We start from the raw sequence: 27,972 nt of genomic DNA, 5'->3' as shown, positions 1-27,972 counted from the left end.
ACACACACTCTGACCCGTGGACACATCTGGACGTCTCTATCTTTGATCACACATGAAAAAGGCGACACATGTTTTCGTAGCTTTGAATTTTCTATTAGGACGTTTCCATAGGAGTGGTACGGGGCCCGTTTGAGGGGTCCGAAGGGGTCCATGAGAGTACCAGCTCCCAGAGGGTGCTGCTTTGCGATAGGCTCATGGTGCTGTTTAAAGCAAGAAGATTGGACAAGAGAGAACAAAAGAGAACAGACTGAAATGGAAAAAGCGTTCCAAAACCCTCTGAATGTATTACACACGTGGGACATTGGACTTTTTCTTAATTTATTCCATTTTATCCACTGTCTGATAAAAGGAACAAGTTGCTTGATCTGCTGTACATATAATTAAAGCTTTAACCCACGTATTTCCAGTAAAATTAATAACTCCGGAAATAATCAGAATTGTATTCCAAACCCACAAATAAAAATAACCCTAAAATAAAACATTTATAGGACTTTTAGATGCATTCCGCCTGGACATTTTTACTTTATTACAACTCCCTAAAATTATTGTTTAGTGAATTTACCTCCAGCTTTTAAAAGAGATTTGTCAAAATCCAACAGATGCTCATTTAGTGTGAATCAGCCGATCCCTCCAAACACCAGCTTTACTCCTTCATATATTTAACAAAGAAAACCTCGGCACAATTCAAAATCCTCTGTGCAGTCCTTGTTTTTACTATCATATGAGTAAAGTATCAGAATACAAAACTACAGAGTCTCAGCTCCACAAAGGCTCCAGCCAATAGTTTGTGCTCCAGAGGGTTCAGGACCAGCTTCAGTTTTAAATGGGGCTCATTTTTCAGGTGTTTGAGGTAAAATAGGTTAAAGGATCCAAAGCGGACCGTGAGATGAGAGGGGTAACTTCCAGAACGGCCTGGCTGGCTTTGGTTCCCGGTTCTCTTTAGCTAAGGAGGAGCTACACACCAGAGCAAGATGATTGGATAAGAGAGAACACGGACTCAGGTGAAAACGTCATAAGGCGCTGGTACAGCTGGCAGCCCGGTGTAAACGCTCTCTCTTCTTTCTCACACTTATTGTGCTTTATCTCCTATATTTTGTAAATATAGTTAGTATATTTTTTTCTATGTTACTGTACGATAGGGACACGCGCTGGAATAGTTTTTTATTCAACTGTTTTTGACTTTTTTCGGCTGGATTTGAGCGTTTTTCGTTGTGTTGTTGTGACGTGAGCTAGCTCCGAGCGAGCCCACCAGCCCCTCCGGCCGCGCTAAAGTACGGCGTGTCGTCGGTACACGTTTATATACACGTTTATATGAAAGAGGAACTTCACGAACGATCGGGACACGCACTGGAATCGCTTTAAATTAACTTGTTTTGACTTTGTTCGGCTGGATTGAGTGTTTTCGTCGTGTCGTTGCGACGTGTTTTGGCTCCGGCCCCGCCCCCCGGCTCCGGCCCCGCCCCCCGGCTCCGGCCCCGCCCCCCGGCCGGCGCCGTACCGCGTTTCCACAAAGCAGGAACTCATGAAACTGCGGAGAACAGTCGTCTTACCCGGAGATCGTCACGTTATCCCGTCGCAATACTGACCTAACCTAATACTGATGTGCAATTCTGTCGTATGTGCAATTACTGTGAAATTCATGTGCAATCTATGTGCTGTCGTGACACATATTCATGTGCAATTACTGTCGGGATCACATGCAATGGTATTTATTTATTTATTTGTCAATGGGAGTTTTTATTTATTTATAGGAGATCTTCTACTGAAAGTGTTTTTCAGACTTCCTATAAGTGATCTGTTCTTCTGTATCTACCTCTGTATCTACCTGCGTTGCACCAATGAAATTTCCACATGTGGGACAATAAAGGAATATCTTATCTTATCTTATCTTAAACAAGAGGCCAAAAGCAGATATAAACAGAAGAAAATCATTTATACATTTAAAAAAAAAAACGGTGTATTTCCACTGATACCAAATCATATGTTTAGCCCACATGATTAGCAAAACTAGCACAAGTTAGCATCAGCTGTTTATCGACGCAGGGCACTCGCTTTGTCAAGACCCATAATATAAACATTATATTTCCCACAGAACGCTCCAGAACCAGTGCATGACATAACGAGACGTCAAAATGCAAGAGGTGCAGAGAAGAGAAGTGAACTAAATGCAGAAAAAGATGACAATAAATCAGTAGCTAAACGTCTTGGTGATTGGCTTCATAATAAAACGTATAATTCAGATAAAAGAACTGTGCCAACCGTCCCTGGGTAAGACCTTCTATTTTCCTTCTTTTCTCTGTTTCTCTTTATCTGTTTGTAAGGGCATCCAGCAACAACAACAAAATAAAAAAAGAAATTCAATCAAAATAGTTGCTCAAGCCTGCTACAATCCCATGTGCTCCATTTTGTTCTTGGATTCTCACGACTGAACTCTTTCACTGACATTTATCGATCCAGTGTTGTTCTGTGAAGCTAACAACAGCGTGAGAAAAGCTGCGCCGACAAAGTCAAGAAGTCCAAGCAGTGTAGAAGAAACCCAGACATTACCTAGACAGAAGAGTAAAGGCGTTTCGTTTGTGCGGAGGTGCTGAGGGCGTGCAGGTGCTGAGGGCGTGCAGGTGCTGAGGGCGTGCAGGTGCTGAGGGCGTGCGGAGGTGCTGAGGGCGTGCGGTGCTGAGGGCGTGCGGTGCTGAGGCCGTGCGGAGGTGCTGAGGGCGTGCGGTGCTGAGGGCGTGCAGGTGCTGAGGGCGTGCGGTGCTGAGGGCGTGCGGTGCTGAGGGCGTGCAGGTGCTGAGGGCGTGCGGTGCTGAGGGCGTGCGGAGGTGCTGAGGGCGTGCGGTGCTGAGGGCGTGCAGGTGCTGAGGGCGTGCGGTGCTGAGGGCGTGCGGAGGTGCTGAGGGCGTGCGGTGCTGAGGGCGTGCAGGTGCTGAGGGCGTGCGGAGGTGCTGAGGGCGTGCAGGTGCTGAGGGCGTGCAGGTGCTGAGGGCGTGCGGTGCTGAGGGCGTGCGGAGGTGCTGAGGGCGTGCGGTGCTGAGGGCGTGCAGGTGCTGAGGGCGTGCAGGTGCTGAGGGCGTGCGGAGGTGCTGAGGGCGTGCGGTGCTGAGGGCGTGCGGAGGTGCTGAGGGCGTGCAGGTGCTGAGGGCGTGCGGAGGTGCTGAGGGCGTGCGGTGCTGAGGGCGTGCGGTGCTGAGGCCGTGCGGAGGTGCTGAGGGCGTGCGGTGCTGAGGGCGTGCAGGTGCTGAGGGCGTGCGGTGCTGAGGGCGTGCGGTGCTGAGGGCGTGCAGGTGCTGAGGGCGTGCGGTGCTGAGGGCGTGCGGAGGTGCTGAGGGCGTGCGGTGCTGAGGGCGTGCAGGTGCTGAGGGCGTGCGGTGCTGAGGGCGTGCGGAGGTGCTGAGGGCGTGCGGTGCTGAGGGCGTGCAGGTGCTGAGGGCGTGCGGAGGTGCTGAGGGCGTGCGGAGGTGCTGAGGGCGTGCGGCGCTGCTGAGGGCGCTCGTCACTGCGTCTGTCCTCTCACATCAGACTCAGACGGGTGGGGAAAAGGCCGCGAGGGGTTTAGCGCTAACGTGTTTGCTAACATTTCATCAGGCCGACAAGAGCTAAGGTGCGGTTTACATAACAAGTTTAGCACAAGTATTTGAATATCTGTGTTTGGAAAATGAGCATCTGGCATTGGACAAATTCAAGATTTGCTTCAGGAGAGAAAGGAAAGATGGTGCAAATGTAAAACACACCTGTTCAGCCTGTTCAGCTCGCAGAGACAACACAACAGATATCTGATCCTTTCACATGCCTGAATGATGTGTTCTATCAAGGATGGGAGTGAGTGGCTGTAGCGCTTTAATAAACGTCAGTGCAGCGCTGCAATATAGTTCCTCCCAAGAATGAGGCGTTTAGAACAAATACACATTCTGGTACTGATACAAACCTTCTATCCCATTCATTTTAATGTGTGAAGATCATGGATCAATTGTTTGTTAATCGTTTTACTGTGAGTAATAAGAGTCACTTGTGCCAGCTCCATTTTCTAAAGTCCACTTATTAAATTTGACATTAACATTTATGTAAATCACGCCGCTGTTAACTTTCATGCTTATTTCAACGATAAATGCTACTTCAAATAAAGAATAAACTTTCAGAAGTTGTTTGGTGGCTAATGCTAACTCCCCCATTACATCAGAGCCGATGTTTCGAAGACGCCAGCCTAGAACTGGGCCGTCCCGACTTCGGCGAGGGGCAGAATTCAGGCTCAGTTTTATTGCCCTTCAGATCTCCTGCTGAATTGGGCTAATCATAGGATCACTTTCTACTGCAAATGTAAATAAGTGAGTCTTAGTCGACCATCATAACCTCAATAACATCGTGCTGTCATCTGTCGAAATTTGAAGCAAATTACACTGTAAATAAAAGCAAATACATAAATCATTGTAAAGTATTATATAAATGCAACATTTTTGGTTTGAAATCGTCTTTCAAATGTTTCAAAATGTCAAATTTGAGCAGACAATTGTTTAATTGTTGTTATGTATAATCGTGGAATAGATATATTCTTTATTTGGGCTTGGAAGCTCAATGACACGGACCATAAACAAGGCACTAGATTAAATCCCATCTCAGGTCAGTACATGTAAATGTATTTCAGCTCGGTTAGGCTCTGCTTCCACGCTCCTTCAGCTCTGTTTCATTTCACAGAATTATTCCATCTTTGAGCGAGATTTAGGACTGATTTGCACATGTGCCTTGTAGCAATTTTCCATTGCCTGCACAAACATAGTCTTTCTGCGCAGTGCATAATTCACACGGCTATTATCTTCTGTGAGGTTCACCAGAGGAAGGCAGGATGGAGAAACTCACTCAAGGGTACATTTACTTTAAAATAATAGTACTTAAAGAAGAACTAAGTAATATGTTTACCTTATTAAGCTTTGTAAGTCCCTTTGATGGTTAAAACTGTACTTTGGGACAGTGTCTCTATCGCCCCCTGCTGTCTCTGAGCGATAAATCTGAAGAACCGACCTGAAGAAAACTCTCCTGAGAAACCCTGGCTTTTTATAAAATATTTGGTCCAATGTTTTGGACCAAAGATGTTTGTTTATGCCGTCTTATTTTGGCAAAGAAGAAAAAAAATTAACTAAATAATTATTATTACTATCATTATCTAAGACGATGCTTCTCTTTCAGTTGCGACCCCCATAATAATAGTCTGAGATGTGTGACCCCCAAACACACTAAACACTTTACTCAAGTAGCCTTATTTCTAATGATTGATTTTATTTTCTGGACATACGCCTGGAAACAATAATTTGGGAGCCTAACAAATACTAATTTACATTTACCACTGCATTTGAAGAGTGTCAAGCCTTGTTTGAGACTCCTCCCATGTGACTGAACTCCTCCCCCTGTCTCTAAGGAAGCACCCGTCAGTGTGGGGAACTAAGTTCACAGCTCGTTTTTTCAATACATTGCGAGCTATAATTTTTCAAAATTATTTCTACCCCCCAAATACAACCACAGGCAGCAATTATTGTATTAGTTTAATGTTGAAACTATCTGTCAGATTTCATCTTTATGTCCAATTTTGAATCCTTACCCAATCAGGATCTTAAGTTCACACATGTTTTCTTTATATTTCTTAACAGTGTTTGTACCTTCTTTTTCAATGGCACCTTTTTGGATGGCCCTTAATGACCCTTTAATTAAGTTTATGAAAGCTGGGCTTTCCACTTTCCTCAAAGGCTGCAAGTCTCCAACAATATACTGCACCACCAAGTTGTCCTGCTGCAGCTGGGAGATGACAACGAGGCCGCTACTGTCTGCAGTTCATGGGATTTGGGTCAAGGATCTTTTTGTTTTTTGATTTGCTTGCACATACCTTGATAAGCTAACCGGGTGCTTCAGTTCCAGCCGTTTCAGGTTTGCTGAGGACGTGACTGAAGTGATTTTCTTTTTGAAAGCCGGTGGGCAAAGTTTGCACAGAAATGTTAGATTGTTCCCATCCTGACCGACCTTATCATAAAACTCACGTAACTGGTCGTAGAAGGGCGACTCCTGCTGCTCTGTTGCTGTCACGTCCGTGCTGCTTTTTGTTTTGATGCGCATTGGAGCTCTCACACTTTCGAGACGTAGGCTCTGGTTGGCCAACGGTGTATTTTTTGTCTGAAAGTCTCTAGAAATCTGACACCTTATTGAACAAAATTAAAAAGAAAGAACGTGCCGTTCACAGTATCGTTTGTCGGCAGTAATACAGTACGTTCAGTTCACGTTCACCAAAATGATGAACAACACTGACAACCATTCACACTAAGGAGGAAACCCATTTTGACCGCTTCTACCTGCGATCTTGTCCTTTCGGTCATGAGCAAACTTATTTCCAAAAACAATACTGTGGAGAAGTAGTGAATACAATTTGTGTATTTGCTTGTGTACTTCCTGTATAGCCGGACCACATCTGTGTTAGAAAAACTGTAGACAAAGCGGTTTGAATATTTGTAGATGACAGGATTATGATTTCCAGCAAAGCACACATAACACCTAAGAATGGCTTTTACTTTTAATTCCCCAAAGTTAAACACGACAAACATTTAATCATTGTCATTTAATAGTTTCAACTCAAAGCTTTTACAGCACTGGCCGATGACGGACTGGATCTTGCACAATAACACAACCTCGTTCCTCACCCTTAACCCCTCTGTCCCCTCCAGATCGGCTCGTTCTTCATGATCAACCTGTGCCTGGTCGTTATCGCCACGCAGTTCTCCGAGACCAAGCAGCGCGAGCACCAGCTGATGCAGGAGCAGAGGGCCCAGTGCCTGTCCTCGTCCACCCTGGCCAGCATGACCGAGCCGGGCGACTGCTACGAGGAGATCTTCCAGCTGGTGTGCCACATCCTGCGCAAGGCCAAGAGGAGGTCGGCCGCGCTCTTCTACAGCCTGCGGGGCCAGGCTCCTCCGGTCGTGGTGGTCAGGGGCAACAGGCGGCCGGCCGGGGGAGGAGGAGAAGGAGGAGGAGGGAGAGAGAGGCATCGCGCCAAGCAACACAGAGGTGAGTGAGAGTGAAGAAGAGAGAGTAAAATGAGCAAAACCAGTGTTCGTCGGAGGTTTAAGAGCCTTTGACGATGTTGATTGCTCGCTCACAATGTTCTTCAAAGTTGTCCCACTGATGCATTTATTTGTTTGTTCACGCCATTTAATTTAAAACGATCAAAACAAAAACGAATAAATGAGAGAAGCACATTATGGACTGGGATGGAGTAAACATTATTGGGACAACAAACGTCGTCGCAATTGAAATATGGAAAGGTGCCCACAAAACTATGAAGAGGGATGAGTCTTATTTTTATTTACCGTATTTTCGCACTGGAGTATAAGTCGCATTTTTGGGGAAAACTGATTTGATAAAATCCAAGACCAAGAACGTGAAATGCAATTTTAAATAATAACAGATTAGAGCACATGGTGAATAGGTGTACGTATGCTAACGCTAACACCTTCAGCTACATGACGTATGCTAACGCTAACACCTTCAGCTACATGACGTATGCTAACGCTAACACCTTCAGCTACATGATGTATGCTAACGCTAACACCTTCAGCTACATGACGTATGCTAACGCTAACACCTTCAGCTACATGACGTATGCTAACGCTAACACCTTCAGCTACATGACGTATGCTAACGCTAACACCTTCAGCTACATGACGTATGCTAACGCTAACACCTTCAGCTACATGACGTATGCTAACGCTAACACCTTCAGCTACATGACGTATGCTAACGCTAACACCTTCAGCTACATGACGTATGCTAACGCTAACACCTTCAGCTACATGACGTATGCTAACGCTAACACCTTCAGCTACATGACGTATGCTAACGCTAACACCTTCAGCTACATGACGTATGCTAACGCTAACACCTTCAGCTACATGACGTATGCTAACGCTAACACCTTCAGCTACATGAGGCACAGACAGAACTGTGGTAAGTGTCTGGTATGTTAACGTAACATATGAACAGTTATTCAGATAACTATAGCATAAAGAACATGCTAACAAGTTTACCAAAGCATCAGTTTTACACCAAATCACTAAATCCACTGAATTCTTCTTCCTCTGTGTCACTTCTAAACAACTCCACAAACTTCACAAACTCCAGAGGAAGAGGAAGTGCTGATTCTTCTTCTGCGCCGCTTAGAGCCTAGAGCGCCCTCTTGTGGTTGTCAACATGTGATGTGTGGTGGGCCGTGTGAAAATAACAAATAATAACACATATAAGTCTCTCTGGAGTATAAATCGCACCCCGGCCAAAACTTATAGTCCAGAAAATACGGTAAATTAAAGGTGCGTTATGCTATATTTCTGGTCCACCACCACCTGCTTGTGGTCACAGAGGTTACTGCTTTGCATGGAAAGGTCCGCTGACCTGGCTCATGTCTGATTTAAGCTCTACTCGTTATCAATCTGGAAAGGCTATCGCTGAAAATGATCAGTATGTACAAACAAAAGCTTCACAATGATCGGTCGAAGTGTCACGACTGCAGAACAAGCAAACTTGTGTTAAATCCAGTTGAGAGAAAAGCACAAGCATCTGACCCATCCACAAACGCACAAAGCACGTCCCTCTGCACATTTTTCCAAAACAAAGTAGTCTATATTTATGCAAAAATGCCTCCAATGTTTGTTTTGGTTCGTTTGTTACGCTGTGAGATTTTTACTGAATAAAAAAAAAAAAGTAATGCTTGTAGAGTTATTATTTACGTTTTCTTTAAATTCCTTTCCTCTCATATAAAACAAATATCTAAGAAAACACGTCTTGAGGAACCTGACGACATGTCACAAATCATTATATAACGATATGTAACTTTTCTTATTACAACATTTTACTACATGTGTTGGTGAAAGTAAAAAAACAACATTTTTTACAATATAATAAATTCCTCTTATGCTTGTTTCTGGCTTCCAACATCACAAGCCTTCCAAACTACAGCTACAACAAAGAGCTTTATCTTACTAACATGGTATCTAATTTGTTTTTGAAACTCTGTCATGCCGTTTTCCATTATTATTTCATTTGATACACTCTGCCTTGTATTGATTCTTACTACAGTTGTACACATGCGGCCCCCGTCAATTTCATCAAATCTGTTTTTCATGAATTTCTAAAACATTTCATTGTGAACGAGGCTCAATGGGTAATCAAATAACGATGAAATTGCAGCTTCAAACACAACATTCTAAAATTCTCCGTTCTTGCTAGATTATCAGTTAATCATTCATATTCAAAATGAGCCCTGCATGTGAACTGAATCTGGATTGATTTTCCTTTGTATTCATATTTGACAGAAAAATATGCTCTCTGATTTGTTGCTTTGCTTGCTTTCTTTTCGATCAGAGGTCACGCTAGCACTTGTTTCTCATTGCTTTGACTAGAGTGGACAATGTGTTTTCTAATACTTGAGAACTGTATGTGCTTGGAATTGAACTAGCTTCCATCTGGTTCAAAGACTTAAAATACTTCACCTACTACACCACCTCCGCCCCCTTTTCCGTCATGCAATTTACGTTAAATGAAGGCCCTTGAAGTATTTGCCAACAGAACACCTGCATTCTAAAGGCTGGTACAGTTCCGTACATTAACTCCAATGCATTTTCAATGGTAGAGTTAGCATTAGCCTGCAAACATCACAAACTATGAAAAACCAGGGCTGTTTTGACGACTGACAACCACTCGACCACACGTGAGTAACACCAGAGCCTCATTAGCAAACATCACCATGTATAGAAGTGTTTTGTATTGATTATTAGCATCGGAATTAGCATACATGCATAAACATGTCTTGAATCGCACAGTATGTTGGACAGTAATAGTTTGACAATGAGATTTTATTTCATCAAGCACCACACATCCTGCATAAAGTTAGTGACCTTTAGACACTGGAGTTGGCAGTTAGATATGACAGGCATTTATCTGCGCTGTTTACAAATGAATGGGATAGAGCCGGGCTATTCAACTTAATATTCCTGAGGGCCATATTTCTCGGGCGGGCGTGGCTTCTGGGCTGGATCAGACACATCAGCACTACGTAGTAACACAATTTAGAGCGGCACAAAATATACAAAACACTGGAGTTGTTTCAAAAATGGTAAAATATCTACTGCTATATTCGATTTTTGTGACAACATAACATAGAAAAGGATAAAAAATATAATTGAGCTGCAAATTAGCCATTCCAGCGCTGAAGCAAAACTAACCTAGTACAAGATTAAATAGGCAACTAACCAGGTCTGAACCAAGACGAACCCAGAATCAAATCAGGTCCAGACCAAATTTAAACTAATACTAACCCAAAATTAAACCAGAAAACACGATTTATATTTTTTTTTAATTTTGGGAGATGGGTTGCGAACCAGATTAGATCATTGGGCGGGCCTGATCTGGCCCCCGGGCCTTAAGTTGAATAGCCCTGGGATAAAGTGTCAACATCAGGCTGTTTCTACTGATGTTTTGTTATGTTTTATCATCTCCTGCCAGTTCAGTTTTTCATTTAACACTTTCTTTCTTTTCCATTGTGTGTTTTTCCCTCAGTTTGCCGATGTCCACATCCGCCCAAGCAGAGCCACGACTCGCAGCCTCTGGCCAACTCCGTCAGCGTGGCCTTACCCGACGACACGGATGAGTGTCCTGTCTGCTCCCTGTCCCTGAAAGAGAGGACCAAGACCGCTGACGGAGAGGATGGAGAGGATGAGGAGGCTGTCAAGGAGTCGGACCGCGAGGACCCCCCGGAGGGCCAGGTTCTTGGGAAAAAGAGGAAAACCTGCTTTGGACGCTGCAAAGACATGTGGACTAATATTAGAAGGAAGCTATGGGGGATAGTGGAGAGCAAGTACTTCAGCCGAGGGATTATGATCGCCATTCTGATCAACACCATCAGTATGGGCATCGAGCATCACAACCAGGTAAGACTATTATACATCTGTGAAACGGTTGAAGCTAGATTTGTTTCTCTTTTCCAGTTAGGCTTCACATAAGAGGTTTTCACACTGTAGAGACCTTTTTCAGTTCATTTTATTTCCTGCCTCCATTTTATGCACCTTCGCACAGAGAATGTGTGACTGGGGCCACACTTAGGGGACTTTTTAGCTCCTGCTCTTGGGATGGTATTTCCAGTCTGACCAGGAACCTTTTGGTTACAACGCCGCCTTCAATGAGTAATGTTTTCCGTTCATTTAACCCAATTTTAAGAGCTTTAATCTGCAAGAGAAATTACATAGTATATATATTATTATTTACACAGTAGCTTCAAAATAAAGTTGATTCAATTATAAATCTTGCAATCCTACTCCAAAAATAAAGACTCATTGTTTACTTGAGCTTTTTGTGCATCATAGTGTTATGTGCACAGATTACGATGTAGGAATTACATTTGACCCACTTTACCTCCCTCTTGCTGTGTGAACATGAGGAACAGTGGTTCCTCTGTCCTGTCTCAGGACAAATGATGATCTTATTTTATTTGATCTTATCTCTGACCAAATAAGCACTTGGCTCTTGGTACTGTTATGTGTAAAAGCACCTACAATAGTTTTTCAAGTTTAATACAGAGTTTGAATGAGGTACATTAGAAAAGACATATTAGGCTAGTTTAAAATCAACATTAGCTTTTGCTAATCCATGTAAAAAAAAAAAAAAGTATAAACATTGCAATGTTTCGGCCATATTCAAATACCTCACACCCTAAGGTGACGTGTCACATTTTTGTCAATATTACAGAAACATCAATCATGACAGAAAACACAATCATAAACCTATCCAGTGCAAACATATGCAAAGATGAAAGAAAAGATCAAGCTGGCTGAACACAGTTCTTCCACAGTTCAGCAGGTTAATCCCATTCATCCTTTAACATTTGTCTCAACATTGATGTGTGAAGTCACCTGTTTTTTTATATAGAGTTAAAACGTGTCACATCAAATAATGATCAACATATAGTTTATTTATTAAGTTTTTGCCAGGAATAATGATTATTATGTCTTACTTGATTTTAGGCTTCAATTTAGCACTGTAGTGTTTTTCCTAGATGCACTTTGCAAATACACTGAATTGACATTTATTATACCCCTTGATTACTCTGCCTGAGGAGGTAAACACTATCATGATGAAGCCTCTCTGTTGGCCCACTCTAACCCTGTGTGACACGCAGAAGGATGAGCGTGGAGGCGATGGTGCTGACAGAGGTCTAACCATTTAGCGGGGCTCCAAACCACACTGAGGTGCCTTTTAACGCTCTCAACGACTCCTCCGGGGCAGGCGTGGAACAAGAGGAAGGCGTCTGGGCGAGAAAGTGGACGTGGTTGCCAAGAAACAGCATGTAAACCACAGCAGCTACATACAAGCGATAAGGATGTATAAGCCACTTTTCCACCAGCCCTGGACCCCCGGACCGGTTCACTTCGGAGAATCTCGGCCCCGCTTCTGTTGGTGGCTAATTGCGTTTCCATGGCAAAGGGCCCGGCTCGCAGGGCTTTGCTACATGAGCAACTGACATCACCCAAACATAGCCAGCATCTAAGTCATACCTGAATAATACCTCATCTTCATTAGGCCGATCTCAGCGGTTCCCAAAAAGACGTTTAGTAATTCCACGTTTGTTTGATTGCGAGACGTGGCTAAAGCTCAAGTAAACAAGACAGAACGTCTCCTCAGCTTTATCTGCATTTATTTCACTTTTCTGGGCCTCTGATGCCTTCGGTTTGGATAGTGTCAGAAGTGTTGTGTAGTGGAAATATGACTGTATATTTTGAGTCTTGATGCGAGTTCCTTAAACAGGAAACAGTTGATGCTAATGTACATTAGCTTTGTTGTTTGGGGTCAGCCCTTTGTTCCCCGGTGCTTATGTTCCCTGAGACCTGGGTTAGGGTTTTATGCTGCTATATTTTATGCTGTAAAACCATACATTTATGCACAACTATTACGAGTGTGAAACCTGACAGAGTAGCCTATTCTATTATTTGTTCCCCCATTCATTGAAAAGGGGAACATTGGTACTTGGGAGAATAGGTACACAGTCTTTCGGCTCAACGAATGAAGATTTCATCAAAGTTGTAACTTGTAATGAATGTGATTGGCAGTAGAAATGCTCAGAATGAGTCTCACGATGATTTATGCACTTAAAAACAAGCACAAGAAACCTCTGACATCACAAATATGATAAATTCAAAGTGTTTAGTGGGGTTCAGAGTGAGTTGACTTAATAAACAGGATCAATTAAACGAGTGTGAATAAATACAACTTCAGATATGCTATTAATGAGGGAAAATGTGGTTAAAAGCTCATAATAATAAAAAAATATTTTTGTAATTGGTAAGAATTGTTAATGCCAACTTTTCAACCAGTGTGTCAGGGAACACTAGTGTGCCTTAAGGGATACCAGGTGTGTCTGGTTCTTTTCACTGAACTGATTTTATATGGTCATTTAATGTAATAATTTGCCATCTGGGCTGCCCTCAACCAACTTAAAAAAAAAAAAAACACACATCAGATGCATGGCTACTGTCAACATGAGGCAAACAGATATGTGCTTGTAGTAAAGGGTAGATAAGATACAGGGATAAAAGAATTAGACTTTAAGTTGATGGGGAAATATATATATATATATATATATATATATATATATATATATATATATATATATATATATATATATATATTATAATGTATTGAGGGGTTTTAAGCTTTCATTTAAACTTTTTTTTTTTTTATCTATAATCATAATTACTTCATGTTGGGTGCACTGGAAAGGGAGCAAAGTATTATGGTCAGTGTAGTTTCAGAATGTAGCAACAAAACAGTGCATTTTAAACCCCATAGGAGCGTGCATTTCAACAATTTGTAAAAGTCCACAATGTAGATTGTGAGACACTTTCATCACAATGTTGTCATTACATGCTGTTTTGTATTTATTTTCTGCCTTCCTGTTTTGGCTCCCAGATTTTTTTACTCCCCTGCCAGTTCCATCAATGTACCGGTAGCTTTATTCCCCCTGCACAGCTCGGTTTTTGTCTCTCTCACCCTCATATTCTCTCTCATTCTCCATATGTCTTTCTCCCTCTTCTGTTTATGTATCTTTCACTCATGCCAAACCCCATAGACTCTCGTGTGTGCACTGGCTTGGATTCCGTACCTCCGTCATCCTTGCTCACCTCCTCGCTCTCTCTCCACCCACGCACCGCCACAGCGTATAGTCTCATCTCGAAACAATCTAAAAATAAACTCGAAATGTGTGTGGGAAGGAAGCAAGGCGAGAGAGAGGTTACACAGCACTTTTCCGGGTAGACATTTAAAAGTCATAATAATCATAATCTTTTGGTCCTATAAAATGCTTTTTGAGCACTTGAAATTGCTTTACATTGCAGCGTCTTTACTTTGGGGCGGACTGATAAAGATGTGGTTGGTAATCTGTGCCAATGGCCTCTCTAACCACTCATCTCCTCTATTTTGGAACAAAGTATATAACTACTTATTAGCCTTAATAATGCATGAACTGTTCATTATGAATTAAGTCTTTATTTCTCATTTTCATTCAGGCTAATTAAGGAGTAAAGTTGTACCCATTAAAATGAAATGTTGGGTTTATAGTTGGGGTGTCTATGGTTAAGTGATGCCACAAAATGCTTCAGAAATATTTTGATGTGTTTCGCTTGCCTTGTCTTTTACATTTACTTGTAATGCCCAATTGTGCCACCAGAGAGTGCGCACGTGCCCCCTTATTCATTTGAGTGGGAAAAAAGCCAATCTGAGTGACACTGCAGTATTTATGAACAAATATTAGTCACACGGACTGGATTATTTTAACAGGTCAAGCTAAGGCAAGCGGATGGTGTTAGTGACTTTATACTGTGACTTTTTACTTAATTAAAAGTGGTTTAATCATAATAATGCATAAACAGCATTTCTATCTGCTTTGCGTTGTGCTATTCCACTGTTCTGCTTTGTGTTTACTCTTTCAATGCACTATTACGGGCTCCAATTCATGGTTGAAGAATATGTTTAAAATGTAAATCCCTAATTTATAGATTTATGTTTTTGAAAATGTGTCCCAAATTGAAATAAGCAGCACGGCTATTATCATCATGAAGCTAACGGATAAATGCTATAAAAGTCAAGATTAGGGAATGTGCAGAAATGATAGAACATGATAATAACTAGCACAATGCCCCAATGATTTTGTCAATATTAAAACCTAAAACCAATAGTACCCAACTATAGTATCAGTACTGTTAGTTCTATCAGGCCAAGGCAAATTGTCCTTATGCAATTACTGTTTCACATTTTTCAAATTAAATTCCAAGCAGGTTTTGGGTTTTCTCTTGAGTGCTCTAATCATAATTTTCCACTTAATTAATTAACCAAAAAGTGAAAAAGTTACTGGAGATAATGATGTAGACGGGGAAAGTTGCATTAGGCTCCGGCATGAAGGCTTCCACAATATTAGTTTTTCCCTCTGGAGTTTCCGATTCAAGTCTGGAAGTTGCCTCGCACTGCTGCTGTGTCCTTGGGCATGACACTGTATTTGTTTGTGTTCATATTTTGTATTTAGTTTGTTTAATTTTTCATTATAAGAACTAAAATGTATTCATAACCTGTTCTAAATACTTTTTATTTCTTTGACAACTACTTTGTATTTCTACTTGAGTAATGTTATTTTGAAGACGTTACTATATAATCCCTTGTTGCAGAAATAAACATATTGCAAATTGTAGTGGGTTTTATTCAAAAATGTTCTCGCAATCCTTTTAACAAAGTATTTTCCCTATTTATTCTGTTTATATCTATCACGTTGACTTTAGCTGCGCCGCTAATCAGCCATTTCAACATGCTCCAATTCCCACTCTTGCCAGCCGAGGGCTCCTAACCCAAGAATCCTCTGCAAAATACTAAAAGTATCAAAAATCAGAGACTAATCGACACTGAAACTAGCATTGAAACTAGATACTCGTTTGAGCAAGTATCAATACTAAAATAACCACATAAGCAGGCCATCATTTGAACAGTTTTAGAATAATCTCGAGGTTTATCAGAAATAGAAGAAGAAAATGTCAGTCAATTGTCTAAAACCCTGACCTAATAACTTGGAGCATGTATTATTATCATTGTGGTATCAAAATGTGTAAATTCCTTAGTATCGAAATCAAGTTTGAAATGTTGGTATCATGACATTGTTTAAATGTTATATACAATTTTATTATGTATTAAATCTGATATACACGTTATAATAACCTGAACAAAGTCCTAATTCATAATGAACAAATGGTTTATTAAGAAAGATTACTACTTAATACCCTGACTCCTTAGTACTTATCATTCTTAATAAACGATTTGCTCAGTCTTGTTCGTGCGTCAATAATGCATTTATTAAGTGCTACCTGGAATACCAATATAAGCGCTTGCAGTAGCCAGAATAAAGCATAACATTGAGTATACTGTATATATATTTGTCATTCCATTGAATCTAGACCAGATTGATTTCTTACCACACCTGCTGAAACCGATTTGGAAAGATGGATCTCCTCTGACCGCATCGATCGGGCAGAGATGGCCAGGTCCGATAATGGCAGCGCGGACAGACAGTGGAACCTCGAGGTATAGAGAGAGAGAGAGAGAGAGAGAGAGAGAGAGAGAGAGAGAGAGAGAGAGAGATGAGAAAAAGATAGAAGGACCGAGAGAGGATTATGGAGAGGCCGGATGACGCGCTTCGCTAACTTTGGCAGGGCCTCGCTGACTGTTTCCCTTTGTCGGGGCTTTTGAAAACACAAATTCGCAGGGGGCATCGGAGAAAGCATCTGATCCATATCGCAGAGTCACTCACGCACGCAGAGAGGGGAGGATAATGGAGAGATGTGGGAGCATACAAATGGAAAGTGGATAGAGAGGAGTAGACTGTAGATGGAAATGCGGTATGATGCAGAGGTCGTCAAACGTTTCGCCGAACCAGGATTAAGCCAGTGTGAAGTCTAGACCGAAGCCTTGGACTTTTGGATCGGAACAATTGTGTGCAATGGAGGCAGAAGGGCAGGGAGGAGGCAGGGAGGACATTCAGCAAACTGTCAGAGCTGGAGTCGAACTTACGGAGATGAGGCCGGCAAGCACAGAGTCTGGCATAAGTGCTGCTGCTTGGGTCACTCAACCACAAGGAAGCATTGTACTGAAACATAGCGAAAAACCAGTCTACCTCAGGGCTAATCCAAGACTAAATCAGGTCTAACAGCGGGTGTGCACCTAATGTGAGTTGGGATGTGCGCAAAGTGATTAAAACCTATGCAGCTGTTACAATGACCTTGAAGCTCTGCAGGCCAGCGGGAAGTATCCGCACCAAGTCTATTTTTTTGCAGTCTGGAGTAGGTTTTCGAGTCATTAGACGAGTGTTTAGCGTGAACCTGCATGAACCTGGTCGAATACGGAATGCAGGGTACCGTGGTTGGTGTCGCAGGCAATCTGCAAGTCACTAAACTAAGACTAAACCATGATCAAACTTTGACTGAACCAATGCTGAACCAGGATGAATCCAGAGCTAAGATTGATCAGGGTTACATCTTGATTTAGACACCCTGGTGCACATACAGTGGCCGGACACCTGGAGAATGTGCAGTCTTGTCTTATCTGAAAGGCTAAGCAGGGTTTGGGTTGTGTAATACTTGCATGGAAGATCATTAGAAATAGAATAGAATAACTTTATTGTCTGTCATGTGCAATTATGGCAGAAATGTCTCTTTGGCTTGCTCTTTCACATGTGTCAAAACACAAACACAGAGACTATATTAAAAAGAGCAGGAACAAGCACCGACTGAGCGACATTGGGGGGAAATGATTTGAAATGACTTGACCTGTATTCAGCTCTCTGATGGCACAGAATACAGGAATTTCTGGAACTTGTGTCTCTGCCCCAATGGAAGGAGCCCAAAGTGATGGACCAGTGGTTGGCTGTCATCATGGCACATGGCTACAATCCGCGTTGTTTACATGAACTGTACCGACCAAATAACGCCCACTGACAGTCGCTGAAACATGCTGAGCTGAGAGCGTGATGCTGGGAGGTGGCTGCGTACAATGTGAAGAGGATGGAAAGGACTGTGGTGTGTGTTGAAGTGATAAAGTCTGACCCAGTGACATCCTTCTGCCCTCTTTCACCAAACAAGGATTAAACCAGGACCAAGCTGTTCTGAAACATAACTAAACCTGATCAAACCTGGTATTAAGTCTTAACAATGGCTAAACCCGGATTAAATCTAGTCAGAACTAGGTCTAAATTAGGGTCAAACTTGAACTAAAAACTATTAAACTGTAGTTCTAAACCAGGACTAAGAAAGGGCTGAACAAAGACTGGACAAGGACTAAACCAGCTGGTACATCCAAACCATAACCAATCAGAATTAAACTGGGACTAAACCTAAGACATTTAACAATAAGTCCAAAGCACAATCATACCAGGACCAAACCAGAGCTAAATCAAGTGGAAAACAGATGTAAACAAAGTATAATGTGGTATAACCAAGACTAAAACTATGTGAACTAAACTATTATCAAACCAGGACTGAAGCAGGTCTGAACCATTTGAACCATTTCCAAGCGTATAAAACCCTGATCTGAGCATTATTTAAACAGCATTCTATTCTTTCTGTAGAGCAAAAGCCTGTTTGCCTTTCAGTCCTCGCACTCTCTGACTATTAAAGATATAAAAGCTTTTCAAATTTCAGACACTTCTGGTGGATGGACAGTTTGATTGACAGTCGCTGAATACACAACAGTTCCCTGCGCAGATGTCCGCGCATCTATTGTCTCTGCGCTTGTGTTTGGAGATCACTATGTTTTGGTATCTTTCCCGTGCAGGGCTGTGTCTGGTTTTTGGGGGGCCCCAGGGGAGAATGTTGTTTGGAGTCGGGGGCCCTTTTGGTTAAAACTACAATAAAACTGAGAAGGTCTAAGATGGTTGTGGTTTATAGTCTGTTAATAATACAAACACTATACAAAGAAATAGCAATTATAGATATTCAATACAGGTAATGCCTATGCCCTTAGTTACACATAAAATATCAATATTAAATACATGCTTGTAATGTTTTCCACATATTTTCAAGTTTATCAAAAGCAAATTCATTTATCTAAATTAATCTTAAAAATAAAAATAGAAATATCTGTAGCATTGGCCTCTACTGCTTTAAAATGGCTATAGATCTGAACCTGAGGCTTATTTATTTTATTTATTTTTATGTATTTATAGGGGAAAGAACGATACATTCAAAGTTGTTTTTTGAGTGATCTGATTCTTTAAAATCCATCTACAAAATGTTCAGGGGCCCCTTGGTGGATTGGGGCCCCTCTGCATGTGCATTGTTCTGTTTATAGCTAGAACCACCTCTGGTCTTTCAAACACACAGTTAGAACACATTATATATGTACTTATAAGGATATATCTGTCCTCCTCAGCCTGAAGAACTGACCAACGTCCTGGAGATCTGCAACATCGTCTTCACCAGCATGTTCACGCTGGAGATGATCCTCAAACTCACCGCCTTTGGCTTCTTCCAGTACCTGAGGAACCCGTACAACATCTTCGACGGCATCATAGTCATTATTAGGTTTGTATCTGAGGAAGTGGGGACAGCAATTTGTAATTAAAACATGTTAAAAGCTTAATGTAGGCTATAAAGTTGTTCACTTAATTTCTGAGCTAGTGCTAACTTTAATTTAATGCATGGTAAATATTGGAGTAGTGCCACAAACAGAAATAATCTGTTTTTGAAGCATGAGTGAAGCACGTACTGTAGCTCCATCTATATTAGGTTTCAATTTAAATGTATATCCAACGTAATTGTGTTTAAAATTAACAGGGCTAGTTTACTAGTTTACTTTTTCCTTCCGATCCATTTTTGATCATTCTGAATTACTTGTTTTAGGTGGCACGGACATTGATTGATCCAAAACTTTCGTCAGTCCAAAAAACGATTGTAATTAATTAAACCTCACACAATGTATTACCGCTGCCACCTGACCGGACCCTAAAGACCCACTTAAAGCAACATTATCTTAAGCAACAAGCCTCAGAAGTAAAAATGTAGTGGTCTTTCCTCTAGATTTTAGTGACCACTGGCCTAAGCATTTTAATGAACAAGCATTCACGTCTGATCTATACTATAGTGACATTGGTTTTACCACGAGTCTTCCAGAACCCAACACAGCACAACACATTTAATGATATTACTGACAAAAATAAGAATAATCCATTGCTTTGTCCAGACAATTCTGCATTAACTCGAGAATGTGACAAAGCCTGGGCAGAAGCTAAGGCGACCAAATCAGCAGCAGATTGTTAGTTTTGTCATAAGTGCAATAAATATGTTTCTACTGTTCGTAAAGCCAAAATGACAGTGTTCACTCCCGTACCCCTGAGGTCCCTCCCTGTTCAGCTTCCGAGACCTGACGAGAGTTGTTTTTTATCTTGCACCTATCGGAGACCCAAATATGGATATCCCTGGTTAGTTATTAAAAATGTACGATTACATAATGTATTTGACTGCAGCTGTACCTAATCTACAGAAATAACATTACAGTAAAAAGTGGGTCATCAAAATAAATTGGATGGACCTGCTGACATACTTACACGTTTACTTCCTCTGTGTCTCGCACTCTCATTTACAGGGACGCTCTAGCTAGCTCCCCGCGTCTCAAAGCCTTTATTTAAATGTATGATATGAAAGAAACAACTAACACAACTTTAAAACTAAGGATATTCAATGGTTTTCATATGTAGAATACTTCAATTTGTGCCATTATCTTAATACCAATTATGCCTCAAAATTAGCATTAGCTTTAGCATTGAGACACAAACACCTACCATTATAAATATCCTCCAGTGAAGTATTAAGCTTATTTGTAATCTATTAGCACAACTCTACAAAAGACCTCATAGAAACAGAAATGCACTTGGACAGGAAGTAGTGATGCTAACAGTGTGCTAGCTCGGCGCACTGAGCACATTTCTACCCACCTCAATCCCTCAGTATTTGCTATTACATTTCAATCATTATCACAGCTATCACAACCTGCATTTAACTCTACTTCAGCAAAAAAATGATCAGCCCAAGTTCCTTTTCCACACCTTTAAGCTAATGTCTGTGGCTCTTTTCCGCAGTGTGTGTGAGATCATCGGGCAGGCTGATGGCGGCCTCTCCGTGCTCCGGACCTTCAGGCTCCTCAGGGTCATAAAGCTGGTGAGGTTCATGCCGGCGCTCAGGAGACAGCTGGTGGTCCTCATGAAGACCATGGACAACGTGGCCACCTTCTGTATGCTGCTCATGCTCTTCATCTTCATCTTCAGGTAAGGTGGCGATTATATCCGTTGTCGCCCATCGACAATAAGTATCTCATCAAGGCTCCGTAAAATTGGTCTTAGCGGAAAGGATTTTTGTTGGAAATGCCATGAGGTGCTTTGATACATGTTCGAAGCTGTTGCATGTTTAAAATGTCGTGTAAAATATAGTGTTTGGAGAGGTTTTAGCGCTGTTTGCACCTCCTTTGCCTCCGCTGCTCATCCACGATAACCAGTCTTTTTAGGCTTGTTTCTCGCTCTTCTGGAAAAGCAAGCTCTGGCTCTGACTTGTCTGTGTTTTTCAGTTCAGCGATTACAATGTCCTGTTCTTTAAGCTTGTCTTTCATCTTTTGAGCTGCACTTTGTCCTGTTCTGCAGTGATAGATGCGGCGTTCGATGCTAATGCTTTCAAGTCGGTCCAGGAAATGTAAAGTGTTCTGGAGCCATTTTTCCTTCACCCATTAGCATAAGCCCTTACAAATGGAAAAGTATGAATGAGCAAGATGGTTTTGGGTGGTACCAGCGCATCAGCCACATTATACGAGGTCAAAGCCTGGTTAATAATGATCATCAAGTTTTTACTGTAGACCCTTTGGCCACAAAAGTGAAGATCTTCTTGACAGTATTGTTTTCCGCATGGTAAACATTAGACTATTTATTTAAATGTTATTCAAAGACATTCCTGTCATTAAAGGAGAAAGCATTACATTCAATTCCAACAGGCAATAAGCTTATTTCCACCCCAAATCTGATCTAAAACAGCAGGTCCTGCCCCGGTCACCCAGGCTGTGTCTGCTGGTGCACAAGGACAGGAACCCTTCTGAGCCAACCTGTGACTTAATCAATGCTGAACATGTGGAAGGAAGCAGGGATTTCAGGTTTGAAAATGAGGGAATGATGGACAATATACGTCTGAAAGTATGTTTTCAGTTGTTTCTACGACTTATAGCATGCTAAAAATCACCCAACACTAGACGTTACTATAAAATCAAACTATTAAATCGAAGCTCTTTCCACGACAAGCTCCAAAACACTCTCAGTAACGGCATTAACAAAGGAAAGAGTCATTCATTTTTATCGCTCTCAGTAAAAACCCTTATACTTAAAGAACTTTATTCCCAACACTGGAGATGGGACAGGTACTAAAATACAGTCAAATGAATTGGCACATTTGTCTATTAATTCCTAGCATTAGTTCTCAAAAAATTTAAATTATGCATATTTAGAATTGGCTTCAGTATTCATGAGTATAATATAAATATAATATACTTATGAATACTGAAGCCAATTCTAAACATTCATCATCATTCATTATGTTGATAGAACGTTCGATGTTATGTAACTCTGAGTGCCGTTCCAGTTGAAACATCGGTGTTGTAAAGTAAGTAAATACAGCCAATTTCACACCTAATGTCTCAGGGCTAAAACGTGCAAATATGTCCCATGGGGTGAAGAACATGGATCCCGACAAAAGCAGATCCTTTCAGCTGCCACGGGGCTGTACATGCTCTGTGCACAACACTGGGATTATGTTCCAATTAGAAGTGTAGCGCTCTCTCCAGACTTTCTCTCAGGCTCTTTAAAAATGCATCTGTTCCGTGAAGGTTAGTGCGACTGTCACTTCAGCAGGTCGCGCCCATGGACTGCCGTTTTGTTTGAGTAATAAGAAAAATACGAAAAAAAACAATGTATTCATGATAACGACAGTGTTGTTTTTAGTTTGTGTAAAGGAGACGTATTATAATATGTTCAGGTGCTTAGAGTTGAACTGTCTGTTGAACATCTTAAATTGCTTGATAACAGAAACAGGTTCATTCACTTCCTGTTCAAAACTGCAGGACATTTCAGTGACATTTCCCCGTAACAAGCAGCAGATTTACTTTTTCATGTTTGTATTATTGAAAAGTCACTACAAGACAGTTTAGATCCCCACATAATGTCATCCAGAGTCTTCATTTTTCAAATAATCACAGCTAAGTACAGGGATGTGGGCGGGGATAGGGGGTAGGTGAAAATAGGAATTTTATGAGCACTGAATAGTTGTCAATTAAAACGAGTAAACTAATGATGAGGGGAAATGGTAGTAACAAGGTTAAAATTTGATCTAAGTTGATTCTCCTGTCACTTTTCCAAGAGTCCGTCAAAGTATAAAAGTATGAAAAGAGCGATAAAACATGCTCTCAGGTTTGTGTGACTCATCCACATGGCAGATTTAGGTTTTTTTAACCTTCTGACATATAATTTACTGCAGAAACAACTGAATACAACTTAGCTTAACTCTGGTGGTTCATCAATAGATCCAGCTTTGCTCAGGGGAAAAACAGTAACCAGTAGCGTGCAGTGACTTTTATGGATGGGAAAGCAGACTTGGCATGTTCATCAATATTTAGTGGATAACACAAAAGTGAAAAAAAGCAGAACAAAACTTCTAATATGGAAGGCGGGACTTTGAACCCCAGTCTCCCTCATGAAGGGAATACACCTATCCTACTGAGCTAAACTTCCATACTTGATCAAAGTGCTGAATGGATTTAATAAGCTCACTTCACTGCAACAATTCACTACACAAATGAGCGCTTTATGTTATTAAAATACTCCCTGTATCTGTGGAAGCTAAAAGAAGCTGCATACACTATTTAAATCTGTAAAATGCTTAATTTAGAACTCTTAAGCCTATTTTTTGTGCCGTCCAGTAATTTTTGCTTTCTTCCGTGGTCACTATTCAAGCCAAACTGTGCCAAAACAGATGGCGGTGCATCCTGTCTCCTGCTAAAGCGAGCCTGAGCGAGCCACGTTTGGCATTCAGATAATGTATGTGCCACTCAGCTTAGGCTAAACTTTGAATCCGCTCCATAATTGCAGGAAGAATGAAAAAACGTGACCAGAATTTGTGCCGGGTGAGTTCCGCCGTATGATAGAGCACAGCTTAGAATAAAATGAGGGAAAAGTACTAAAGAATGTTGTAAGTATTGTTACATTCTGTATTGTCAGAGGTGGGTAAAAGTAAGAATAACTGTAACATCTAAATTTAGAATTGGAAATGACTTTAGTAGGAAGGGCAAAACAATAAATAATGCACAAGATCCTGACCTCGACTTGGCTTTCTTGTCTCTCTGGCTTTAATTTTCCACAGTATGGCATAAAATGAAATAAGAAAATAAGTTTTTATATATATAGAACAAAACAGAAACACACACATAACAGAAGAAAATAAAGGCAAATAGTCCAGTGTACACGCCCAGTCTTTATTCAGAATGTAATTTTCTACATTTTTTTATTACTATGTCAATCCAGTTCTTGATTGTTGGTTCAGTTTGTGTCATCCATCTTTCCCTGCCGTATGCTACAGAGGTATTCCTCTATTGTATCCATCTATGGCAGGAGTTTGGAGGCCCAAATACATAGTTCTGAAATGGAGTGTGATGGTGATGTCAGTTATACTCTTTGTTAAACTCAGTCCAATACCTCTGAACAGTAGGACGATTATTTATCTGTAAATAGTGTAACTTTTTATTTCCATGGAATCACACTTTAAACGGGGTGATAAGGTTGTAGTCGATACATATTTGCCCTCTGTTCAGGAGGCGACCAGATCCATCCACGCTAGTTTTTATAAGTCTTCGATTGCATTCTTTTGAGCAGGGCCGGTTCTAGCCCACTGGACTTGGTGGGCAGTTAATAAAGTCAATACACGGTCTTGTATGCCTCAATTTTTACACAGAACTTTAATATGTGAGTATTTGTTCCACATTTCCATCGATCATCAGAGGGTGTGTTGCTCTGCTGCATAGGAGTAGCTCTTGTGTGTTTGTTGTGTTGTGTGTAATGTCATTGTGTTGTGTTTATGTGGCGGAGCTGTTTCAATGCACGGACGATATAAGGATATTGTCACATTATTTGTTCACTTTTATGTTGGCCTAATTGTTTTAAATACAGCCTGAAACGGATGACGCTTTAATAAGGCTACATTCCAGGCACTGTCTGGTCATTGTCTAAGCAGATTGCAGTGGTCACTTTGACACAACCTGAACTATCTGGTTGAAAAGGTCTTTTTAAAACAGAAGTCTCACAGATTACACCATCTCCTGCCGCACTGAGGCGCAGTCTGCACTCTGACTCCAGCTCTGCGCTGATGAAGAGCTTGGGCAGCTTCACTTGTTTTAAGTCACAACCTGTATTTCGGCTCAAGCCTCGAGTCACGGACAAACAGAAAGCCCTGCGCTCACACAGGACACGCACAGTGAGTCCCATGAGCGTGCACGGGCAGAAGCCAAACCAATGCGATGAAATAAATGTGTTACCCAGTGTTGGCCCCTGTTAATACCATCACATGCTGAGGTGTGTTGAACTTAGACCCACAGCTGACGTGCTAGAGCCAAAACACAGGCTCATTGAGACATTGTGAGATGCGAAGGGTGAGGAGGGGACACGGAGGGGACACGGAGGGAGGGTGAGCAGAGGACATGAAGGGAGGGTGAGGAGAGGACATGAAGGAAGGGTGAGGAGTGGACATGGAGGGAGGGTGAGGAGTGGACACGGAGGGAGGGTGAGGAGTGGACATGAAGGGAGGGTGCGGAGTGGACATGAAGGGAGGGTGAGGAGTGGACATGAAGGGAGGGTGAGGAGTGGACATGAAGGGAGGGTGCGGAGTGGACATGAAGGGAGGGTGAGGAGTGGACATGAAGGAAGGGTGAGGAGTGGACATGGAGGGAGGGTGAGGAGTGGACATGAAGGGAGGGTGAGGAGTGGACATGAAGGGAGGGTGCGGAGTGGACATGAAGGGAGGGTGAGGAGTGGACATGAAGGGAGGGTGAGGAGTGGACATGAAGGAAGGGTGAGGAGTGGACATGGAGGGAGGGTGAGGAGTGGACACGGAGGGAGGGTGAGGAGTGGACACGGAGGGAGGGTGAGGAGTGGACATGAAGGGAGGGTGCGGAGTGGACATGAAGGGAGGGTGAGGAGTGGACATGAAGGGAGGGTGAGGAGTGGACATGAAGGGAGGGTGCGGAGTGGACATGAAGGGAGGGTGAGGAGTGGACATGAAGGGAGGGTGAGGAGTGGACATGAAGGGAGGGTGCGGAGTGGACAAAGGGAGGGTGAGGAGTGGACATGAAGGGAGGGTGAGGAGAGGACATGAAGGGAGGGTGAGGAGTGGACATGAAGGGAGGGTGCGGAGTGGACATGAAGGGAGGGTGAGGAGAGGACATGAAGGGAGGGTGAGGAGTGGACATGGAGGGAGGGTGAGGAGGGGACATGAAGGGAGGGTGAGGAGAGGACATGGAGGGAGGGTGAGGAGTGGACATGAAGGGAGGGTGAGGAGTGGACATGAAGGGAGGGTGCGGAGTGGACATGAAGGGAGGGTGAGGAGTGGACATGAAGGGAGGGTGAGGAGAGGACATGAAGGGAGGGTGAGGAGTGGACATGGAGGGAGGGTGAGGAGTGGACATGAAGGGAGGGTGCGGAGTGGACATGAAGGGAGGGTGAGGAGAGGACATGGGGGGAGGGTGAGGAGAGGACATGTAGGGAGGGTGAGGAGTGGACATGAAGGGAGGGTGAGGAGAGGACATGAAGGGAGGGTGAGGAGAGGACATGAAGGGAGGGTGAGGAGTGGACATGAAGGGAGGGTGAGGAGAGGACATGAAGGGAGGGTGAGGAGAGGACATGAAGGGAGGGTGAGGAGTGGACATGGAGGGAGGGTGAGGAGTGGACATGGAGGGAGGGTGAGGAGGGGACATGAAGTGAGGGTGAGGAGAGGACATGGTGGGAGGGTGAGGAGAGGAGGAGAGGACATGAAGGGAGGGTGAGGAGGGGACACGGAGGGAGGGTGAGCAGAGGACATGAAGGGAGGGTGAGCAGAGGACATGAAGTGAGGGTGAGGAGAGGACATGAAGGGAGGGTGAGGAGAGGACATGAAGTGAGGGTGAGGAGAGGACATGAAGGGAGGGTGAGGAGAGGACATGAAGGGAGGGTGAGGAGAGGACATGAAGGGAGGCTGAGGAGAGGACATGAAGGGAGGCTGAGGAGAGGACATGAAGGGAGGCTGAGGAGAGGACATGAAGGGATGGTGAGGAGTGGACATGGAGGGAGGGTGAGGAGAGGACATGAAGGGAGGGTGAGGAGAGGACATGAAGGGAGGGTGAGGAGTGGACATGGAGGGAGGGTGAGGAGAGGACATGAAGGGAGGGTGAGGAGAGGACATGAAGGGAGGGTGAGGAGTGGACATGGAGGGAGGGTGCGGAGTGGACATGGAGGGAGGGTGAGGAGAGGACATGAAGGGAGGGTGAGGAGAGGACATGAAGGGAGGGTGAGGAGAGGACATGAAGGGATGGTGAGGAGTGGACATGGAGGAAGCACACACCTGCACCGCTCTCCTCTGTCCTCTGTGTTTGTCACGTAAAGAGAAGAACTCCCTTGATGTTATTGTGTCTCTAAATCAGTCCTTTCCACCGCGCCATGACGCACCCACAAGACACACCCCACAAGACACACCCCACAAGACGCACCCCACAAGACACACCCCACAAGACGCACCCCACAAGACGCACCCCACAAGACGCACCCCACAAGACACACCCCACAAGACACACCCCACAAGACACACCCCACAAGACACA

The 27,972-nt window shown here is 42.9% G+C and overlaps 1 protein-coding gene across 4 annotated transcripts in view; it reads left to right on the top strand.

The window, feature by feature from the left end:
* The window catches only part of cacna1ia (calcium voltage-gated channel subunit alpha1 Ia), a 156,418-nt gene that overhangs the window by 39,479 nt on the left and 88,967 nt on the right, over positions 1 to 27,972 (top strand). For all 4 annotated transcript variants that reach the window (XM_072442471.1, XM_072442470.1, XM_072442469.1 and 1 more), the window contains exons 7-10: positions 6,699 to 7,038; positions 10,582 to 10,952; positions 19,477 to 19,628; positions 21,182 to 21,367. In XM_072442471.1, coding sequence (XP_072298572.1) covers positions 6,699 to 7,038; positions 10,582 to 10,952; positions 19,477 to 19,628; positions 21,182 to 21,367 — 1,049 coding nt within the window. The remainder of the gene's footprint in view (positions 1 to 6,698; positions 7,039 to 10,581; positions 10,953 to 19,476; positions 19,629 to 21,181; positions 21,368 to 27,972) is intronic.

Source organism: Eucyclogobius newberryi, unplaced genomic scaffold (genome assembly GCF_026437365.1).
Source record: "Eucyclogobius newberryi isolate DKJ021-1_F unplaced genomic scaffold, fEucNew1.0.hap1 SCAF_13, whole genome shotgun sequence".
Lineage (NCBI taxonomy): Eukaryota > Metazoa > Chordata > Actinopteri > Gobiiformes > Gobiidae > Eucyclogobius > Eucyclogobius newberryi.
Note: the sequence above shows the minus strand (reverse complement) of the source record. Positions and strands in the feature narration are given on the sequence as shown.